Source organism: Austrofundulus limnaeus, unplaced genomic scaffold (assembly GCF_001266775.1).
Source record: "Austrofundulus limnaeus strain Quisiro unplaced genomic scaffold, Austrofundulus_limnaeus-1.0 Scaffold136, whole genome shotgun sequence".
In the NCBI taxonomy this organism is placed as follows: domain Eukaryota; kingdom Metazoa; phylum Chordata; class Actinopteri; order Cyprinodontiformes; family Rivulidae; genus Austrofundulus; species Austrofundulus limnaeus.
Genome location: NW_013952538.1, coordinates 232,631 through 241,926, shown reverse-complemented (window position 1 = coordinate 241,926; position 9,296 = coordinate 232,631). Strand labels below are relative to the sequence as shown.

Genomic DNA, 9,296 nt, shown 5'->3' with positions numbered 1-9,296 from the left:
ATATGAGCTTGTATGTAATGTATGAATATAATARACAAGTTTCACTTTTTAAATGGAATTACTGAAATAAATCTACTTTTTCATGATATTCTAATTTCATGACCAGCACCTGTACAACGAAAAGTCGTTCTTTGAGCTGTTTCAGAATCTTGGCTCCTGCATGAAAGTGTGACACCAACCAGTTTCTCTGGTTTACACCATAATCAGGTGTTTATGGTTGATTCAGCCTCTAAACCCTGAATCTGACTGAGCGTTCAACACGTCGCAGGAGTCAGTTTTAGTGTTGCAGCCGATCGTATGTACGACCACCTCATGAACAGGATTTATTCTGGCACATATGACACAATCTGATCATATGTGGACAGCAGGGGAGGGGGGGGATTCTTCACTGCTCAATCCTGCACATAAACCAAGCAAACTCAGTTTGTTTGGATTCACATTCATCAGGTAAACTGAGCTTTACTAACGTGTGCATCCACATACATCCACATAACAAACATGCACCCATGCAGAAAGGTTTTAACCTGAACAAAACAAACAAACAAAAGAGGAGGGATTTGGGGGGGTTTATTAAACAGAGCTTCTTCTTTCACCTCCTCCCCGTGAACTGCAGTTCCCCAGAGAGCCCAGAGGAGGGCGCCGCTGTACTCACCAGCTCATCATCATGCATAACGCTGACTCTCTCAGCACTGTAAACCACTTCTTTAACATCCAGAGACTCATCAATCACCTGTCAACACAGACAGGGGAGTCCAGGTTACACTCACCACAACCTGTGTGTGTGTGTGTGTGTGTGTGTGTGTGTGTGTGTGTGTGTGTGTGTGTGTGTGTGTGAAATTATTTCCACAACAGAGACACAAAGGAGAGGAGAGCAAGAGAGCGTGAATGTGCAGCGAGGAGAGAGGGAGGAGGGGAGCGATCATCATTATCGTCAGACTTTCTTTCAGCTTCTGTCTAAACGTCTCGTTACTGAGAGTTTTAATCAGATGAATACGAGCTGAGTGGAGGAGAAAAGAAGCAGAAAAACAAAACAAAAAAACAGCTGTTTGTAGAAAACGGAGCAGTCCACATTCAGTTTCAGACACAAAAGATTCATTAAGGCTGGTGAAGAGACAACGTAAAAACCTTCCTACAGTTTGTGTTTGGTTTTATTGACTATTTGAAAATGTTTTTTTTTTTAAATTATTTGCAGTTTTTCACAGATGATGGATTCTGCTGGGTTCTCTGATACGTTTAGTACTGGGCTCTAAACCTCGACTCCAGGAATGATATTCAGATAGAACCTGCTGTGTCAGCAGTGGAGATGATCTGTTTGTAAAACTAAAACCAGAAGAGAACTGATCCGACGGACCGGACACGAACAGAACGCAGAGGACAGGGCGGGGACAAATTACTGGACATTTTCTGCAACGTTTTAATTTCTGTCGAGTTAGTGATCTGTATCTGTTTGCTTTTATTCAGATGAAATAAAGAAAACTTCAGGAAAGAAAGATCTCCTGCCTCTTTCTGAATCTGACTAAAGTGTTGGTCAGATTACAAATTTTATTTTGTAAATGAATTATTTAATTTTGTCACATATAGGGCTAAGTTGTTATTTTATAAACCATTTAGCTTGATGAGTTCAGAATAACCCAGTTTGTAACACAGGAACAAGTTCAGTTTGCATCGAGCCAAGTTTTACCTCAGCAGGATCAGGTAATCAGGTAAACCATGTGTACGGGGTTAAGACTTTCACCTAGACAACTACAATAAGACTACATTTAGACCTAAAAACTTGGTTAAAACACAGTTTACCTCTAAAATCTAGAATAAAAACACAGTTTACCTCTAAAATCTATAATAAAAACACAGTTTCCCTCTAAAATCTAGAATAAAAACACAGTTTCCCTCTAAAATCTAGAATAAAAACACAGTTAACCTCTAAAATCTAGAATAAAAACAGTTTACCTCTAAAATCTAAAATAATAACCGTTTCCCTCTAAAATCTATAATAAACACTTTCCCTATAAAATCTAGAGTAAAACATTTCCCTCTAATATCTGATCTGTAAATAAAAACTAGAATTCTACATAAAAACTAGGAGCTAACTGCTGTTAGCTTCAGCTAATACCAACTAATGTTACTTCAGGAAACATGATGTTTAACAGAAACTAGATGTTAACAAAGCCAACCATGTTAAACATCACCTTCTTCTGTTGTTTTTGTCGTTTTTTTACTTGTAAAAAATTTAACCAGAAGTCCACTCGGGTCTGATTTGGTCGACTTTTGGCTTAAAACGACTCATCTCTGAGCCAAACACCAAAACATTTAACTTAATATTTGATCAAAATGATCCAACAGCTTTATCTAATTTGTCTGGGATCAATAAAGTATTTTTGAATTGAATTTAATTGAATTAATCCATAACAAGCAATTATTAGTTTTTTTAATGATTCCAGATGTTGGTTTTATTCAGAGATAAAACAAATATTTATTATTATTTAAGCGGCCGACACTTTCAGTCCCCATGTCTGGTAATTTCAGCGTCAGATCGCTTCGTCTCATAAAAACAGCCTTCTTAAGGAGAAATAAACAAACACGTGCACTCACATTCATGCACACAAATCACAGCTTCTGCATGCACAACAACACATCGACTGAAACCCCATGAGGGAGAGGGGAAGTGACATGCGGTGACGGGCGAGAGGAGCGCTGCAGCGGCGGCGGATCAGCAGGAGGAAGCTGCACACAGACAGCCGTAACTATGTCAACATAGTTACTGAAAAATGAAGAGAACGCCGCGGCGAACTCGTTCATCTCCGGTTAACTGAAACCCCGGCGGCGGCTGAGGACTCACCACGTTTTCCTCGGTTTTGGGTTTGGCGTTGATGATCCTCTCCTCGGCGCCGATCAGACCGTCCAGACCAGCCATGGCGGAGCCTGGAGGAGGGAGAAGCAGCAGCTCGGTCAGAAAGGAGCAGATAAGACTGAACAAACACACACACACACACACACACACACACAAACACACAGACAAACAGGGATGGTGGTGTTGGTGGTGAACAGCTGCACAGATACGCTCTTTCTTCACAGCTCGGACTGAAAACAAAACCCTTTTCTTCTGTTCAGCACAGACGGAGCTCTGCGAACACAACACCGCTGTTCTGTAAATAAATAAATAAATAAACTGCTGAGATTCACCGTCAACGAACGAACAATGTTTCTACTTGGTGAAGCACAAACAAAGGTCAAGGCTAACAATAATGTGTTTTTTTTAGCCTGTGTCTGTTAGCAAAATATCTCAAGAACAACAACACAAAATTCAATAAAACTTTCAAGGTAAAATCATTATATATGCGTCTACAAATGATTTAAATTTGGAGTAAACTCAAATCAAAATGGCCGCCGCAGCTAACCAATTGTACGAAACAATAATGTGGCTAAAGCTCAGTCAGTTTTACAGACAATGAGCTGAAATTTGGCATGGTAGTGGCTGATGATGATCCTCAAAATATATTCCGAGCAAGAACACATCGCGCAATGGCCTCACTTAAATTTTTGCTGCTAACTATTTGGAGTCAACTCCGTATGTCTGTTAGCAAAATATTTCAAGAACCGCTTGACGTATTTTAATGAAACTTCCAGGTAATAATCGCTGAATGAACGACTGTAACTGATTAACAACTTTAGCTTGTTCAACTTAAAATGGCTGCCACAGCTAACTGAATTAAAAAACACAAAAGTGGCTACAATCAGGGCAGTTTTATAGATGTTGAGGTCAAATTTAGTGTGGTAGTAGCTGAGATTTTAAAAGTTCGACCAAAACATCAAAGTTAAAACAGTAAAAGATCAAAGCTAAATCTGTGAAGGAGGACAAGATGGCCGCCAACAAGAATCTGTCTGAGAGCGGGGCGAGGGAGAAGCTTCTCACTCTTTAGGACCTAAAAACCTGCTTTTCTATTCAGGATGAGAGGATAAAAAGGATAAAAAAAAACAGGTTTAAAATGTTAGTAATGAAACAAAGATGGCAGCAGAGCGAGGGTCAAAGGCAGAGGGGGGAGCTGAACGTAAAATTGATGAGGGTGGAAGGTGGAGAGAAGACCCAACAGAGGCACCAACCTTTCTTGAAGCCTCGAGGGGAATCTGACAGATCGCCTTGGAAATGAGCAACAGAAAAATCAGAAAAGGGAGAAAACTGAGGTAAGAAGAGAAAAGGCAGGATCATCAAGCTGTTAATCGATTAAAGAGTTCAGCTGGGAGAAAATAAATAAATAAATAAATAAATAAATAAATAAATAAAAACGGAGCTGATTCTGACTTCCTGTCTGAGTCCTGTGGGATCTGAAACTCTTCTGTGCAGCTTTGATCATAGTTTTTCCTTCTGTCTGCAAATTTTTAAGCATCTTTCTCCTTTCAGAGTCTTTTGTTTGGAATAAATGTGATGAGGAACAGAAAGAAAACTGCTTCATTTGACTTCCCGCCAGAAGCAACTGTCTCCAATTTCATCTTAAGGCGAGGTATGAGAGACAAAATTAAGACCACTCATCCTTGTAGCAGGAGGCTGTTTCTACTCCAAAGCCAGCTACTGATCTGATTAACGACAGGCCAGCACTGGCAAATGAGAAGGAGACTACTCATATCTGTTAGCTTTGGAGAGGCTAGTGACTGGCATACCAAGGCTGGTCATCTCGACTGGCTACTTCCTCTGCTATCCATTGGCATGAAAAGGCTGGCGTTAGCGTTGGACAAGCTGGCCTTAGCATTGGATTAGTTTAGGCATTCTAGATGTTAGTCTCTCCACTGCTAAAGCCAGCCTATCAATGCTAAAGTCAACCTATCCAATACTAAAGCCAGCCTATCAATGTTAAATCCAGTCTATCCAAAGCTAAAGCCAGTCCTTCCAACGCTAAAGCCAACTTAGCCAATGCTAAAGCCAACTTAGCCAATGCTAAAGCCAACTTAGCCAATGGTAAAGCCAGCCTATCAATGCTAAAGCCAGCCTATCAATGCTAAATCCAGTCTATCCAAAGCTAAAGCCAGTCTTTCCAATGCTAAAGCCTATTTAGCCAATGCTAAAGCCAGTCTAACCAATGCTAAAGCCAGTTTATCGATGCTAAAGCCAACTTATCCAATGCTAAAGCCAGTTTTTGCAAAGATAAATCCAATGCCAGTCTATCCAATGCTAAAGCCAACTTATCCAATGCTAAAGTCAGTCTAGCCAATGCTAAAGTCAACCTATCCAATGCTAAAGCCAACTTATCCAATGCTAAAGTCAGTCTAGCCAATGCTAAAGTCAACCTATCCAATGCTAAAGCCAGCCTATCAATGCTAAATCCAGTCTATCCAGCGCTAAATCCAGTCTTTCCAATGCTAAAGCCAGTCTTTCCGATGCTAAAGTCAACTTATCCAATGCTAAAGTCAACTTATCCAATGCTGAAGCCAGTCCATCCAATGCTAAAGCCAACTTATCCAATGCTAAAGCCAACTTCTCCAATGCTAAAGCCAACTTATCCAATGCTAAAGCCAGTCTATCCATGCTATTGCTAATGCCAGCTTGTCAAAGCTAAAGCCCATCTAAAGCTAGTCTATCAATGCTAAAATCAACTTCTCCAAGGCTAATGCCTGCCTATCCAAGGCCAGTGTTAACCTAGGCATGCTAGTCCCTAAGCCTCTCCAATGCTAACAACTATAAGTAGTTTCCTCGTTAGTTACCAGTGCAGGTTTATCATTAATCAGTATCTGGTTTTGGAATAGATACAGCCTCCTGCTACAAGGACGTAGCCAACGCTGGTTGAGCTATACTCTTAATTTGGCTCTAATAACTCGTCATATTATCTGAGCTAAGGAGGAGAGTAAAGCTCTGTGGCACACCTGGACCTGGTTTAACCCGGTGTCTGCGGCGGCGTACCTTCAGGCTCGTTGTGAGACCCCAGCGACGTGACTTTGATGGGCCGGTACTGTTTGGCCTCTGATGCAGGGACCTCCACGCTCTCCTCCTCCTCCGACGATGACACGGTGACGTCCGGCTGCGACTCGGAGATGGAGGACAGGAACTGGTCCATGTCGGCCTTCTGCTCCTGGAGCAGCTCGTCTGCAGGGGAGAGGAGACACCCGTCAGCATCTGGGTTCTACAGAACCTTCAGAGTCTAAAGCAGACACACCCACAAGTTTTTATCTAAAGTTTTTACTGGCATCCTAATTAATTATTAGTGAAGATATTTAGGATAATTTGTTGTGACTTATTGAATTTATTGCAGAATAATTTTAGGTTTTAATTCTAAATTCATCCAGTTTAAACAAACTGCCCCAAATATGATGAAAATGTAGAATTTTCTGGTGGATTTTGAAGCTCAAACTGAAGTTAAATTGATGAAATTTACTTTACGATTCTGTCTGGGATATTAAAGAAAAACTGGACAAGAAAACAGCTAAAAACATGTTTTTCTACTGCAGCTATGAATATAAAAAAAATTAAATAATCGTTATCTGAGTGTGTGGAACTAATAAACTTTTAGAAACGACTGGATTAAAGATGGACGCCACAGTTTTGTGACTTTAACGAACAAAAATGGCTAAAAATCAGCAGATTTTGCAGATTTCAAGTAAAATTTACCCACAATTTGATCAAAACGATCTCAGATTGTTTCACCTTGAAGAGTTTTTTATGCAAATTAAAAACAAAAGTTAAAAATATATTTTTTTCTAATTCTAAAGAAACAAACAAATAAAACATCAAAGCTGAGCGAGAACACTTTCAACACTGAGGAAGTTTTTAATCTTTAAAAACCAGAGCTGCAGCGCCTGAACACACCTGACAGCTCCTGTTTCTGCTAATTACTGTTTTTCTAAAAGCTTTGTTTTTATCCTCCCTGACTAAAACTCTGGTCCCAGCCGAGCCGAGCTCAATGAAAGCCGTGGCCCAGTTCTGTCACAGGATCCGATGTTCAGTGAGGAAAAAATTAAAACACGTTGAACGTTTTGGAAAAACAGGAGACTGAAAACGAGGCGAGGAGTCTGAATTTTACTTTTTCTTTTTGAATTCAGGCCAGAGATCTTTTGTCTCATCTTATACTTCATAAAAAAACAAAACATTTTTATTTAATCTGAGACGGGTTCAAACCAGACAGAGGCGTCCTGAGATGTGCCCGAGGGGTCCTCGACAGAACGTGACTCACCGATTTCGTCCTGGATCTCCTCGGCCACGTACGGGACTTTGTAGAGCAGAGACAGACTCTGGTTCATCCTCTCCTCGATCACCCGCAGGTGGGTCATCACCTGGTGGATGGAAAAACACAAAAAATACAAACATTTATATATTTATCTTTTAGCTGAAACATCTCGATTTAAAATTGAAGATGGATGCCACATGATGGACCTGAAAGAACATCACTGCCTGATTTAAAAAAACATCTATTTTCCCCAACATCACCAGTTGGTTTTGTTTACAGATGAACATCACCTGGCTGCAGTTCACCTGAAGCACCAACAGGGGGCAGTAATTCACAAATCTGTCAACAAACAACCCTCTTTATGAAGAAAAAAAGGTTTAAAAAGACAATAAATCCTCAACATTCTTTGACATGAAGCTGTTCAGGTGAAACCCCGAAGATAACGTGATGCACTGAGGATGACTCTCAGCTACTACCACACCAAACCTCGGCTCAGTTTCTGCAAAACCGACTGATTTCAATCTATTTGTGTAGCTTTCTACCTTCCACTGACTGTGGCGGACATTTTGAATTAGATAAACTCCAGGTCTAGTGATTAATTCCTGAAAGTTATAAAATGTACCCTGCGGTTCATGAGATATTTTGCTAACAGACAATCGACATCAACTCCAACAGTTATGGATCTGTAGTGTTCTGATGGTAAGTTGGAGACGACCCTCAGCTACTACCACCACAACTTAGAGCTGAAAAATCAAACCACTTTTTTTGTGTTGACTAGCCGCGGCGGCCATCTTGAATTTGGTTACATCACTTCCTGTAAGTTTAACGATTCAACCCGTCCCAGGAGGAGAACTGAACCGGGTCGTTAATCTTGGTCCGAGACTCGGGCGACGCCCCCTCCCCGCCTCAGTCGGACCGGCTGGCTCCTGCCGGGCCTCGGCTCCGGTTCTGCCTCCCACACAGGGAGGAGCGGGCCGAGACTTCAGCATCCTTCCTCCGTCTGAGCCCAATGAAGACGACGAGGAGGAGGATTTGTTTATTTTTCTTTCGTGTTTAAAACTAACGTGTCAAACTTTCAGCTCTGAACGTTTTGATTTCTGAACAGTATTTATCAGTTTGTTCAAACACCGACCTGTGACTTCATCTGAGCAGCTTTTTCAGGATCCACAGCCAGAACGTGCTGGTAGTGACGGATGGTGTGCTGCCGGTCCTTGTTCTCCGCTCGGACGTAGCGTCTGAGGGCCTGCAGGATCCGATGAGCCTGGAAAACATCCAGAACTTCAGTCTGATGTGGCCAAAATCATTTTTATTAAATCTGTGATCTGATTGGATGCAGGTCTCATCCATCCATCCATCCATCCATCCATCCATCCATCCATCCATCCATCCATCCATTCATTCAATTCAAAACAAACAAAACTAGAGGTTTTTCTTAGGGATGCACTGATCAGGTTTGTCTAGCAAAACACCAGCTAAAATCTAATAGAAGCAACATACTAGCCAAGAGCTAACAATAGCTGAACCCTAGCTAAGAACAAAACATAAGCTAAAAGCTAAAAGAAATTAAACAAAAGCTAAAACATGAAAGAAGCTAAATGCTAAGACAGAGCTAACAGAAGTACAGCATAAGCTAGAATCAGAACAGTAGCTAAACCCTAAAGAAGAAAAGCACAAGCTAAAAGTCAAAAGTACAACCTGAGCTAAAAGCTAATTCAGAAAAACGCACGCTAAAAGCAGAACATAAGACAGCTAACAGACCATCAGCAGGTTTTAAATCTAAAAGGCTTCAATATTTTCCCTGAAATTCTTTAAACAAACCAGGCGAGGTAAAAAATAAAATAAACTACAGCATGAAAAACTTAAATTACAAACTTCTTGTGTTTTAAAATTACAAAACAATTACAAAAGGCTGAAATCAAAAAGCAGCTTTCATGTGGAGAGATGTTTGAAATGTGTCAAATGTTAATATTTTATGTGTTTTTTTGTAATAAAGCTGTTTGTGGAGGCGAGCAGCGCCTTTCAAACAGAGAAACAGTGAGCTGGCAGAAGAATCAAAGACTAAAAGATTAAATAAATAAATAAATAAATAAATAAATAAATAAATAAATAAATAAATAAATAAAGATGTGACACGGATCAGCTGCAGGT

At 40.5% G+C, this 9,296-nt stretch overlaps 1 protein-coding gene across 1 annotated transcript in view; it reads right to left on the bottom strand.

The window, feature by feature from the left end:
• The window catches only part of aplp2 (amyloid beta (A4) precursor-like protein 2), a gene marked incomplete at its 5' end in the record, with an annotated part of 14,810 nt that extends 6,401 nt beyond the window's left edge, over positions 1-8,409 (bottom strand). Inside the window, 6 exon segments of the mRNA XM_014015884.1 lie at positions 653-730; positions 2,837-2,919; positions 4,099-4,134; positions 5,888-6,070; positions 7,155-7,254; positions 8,281-8,409. Coding sequence (XP_013871338.1) covers positions 653-730; positions 2,837-2,919; positions 4,099-4,134; positions 5,888-6,070; positions 7,155-7,254; positions 8,281-8,409 — 609 coding nt within the window.
• Positions 8,410-9,296: the final 887 nt, after the last annotated feature.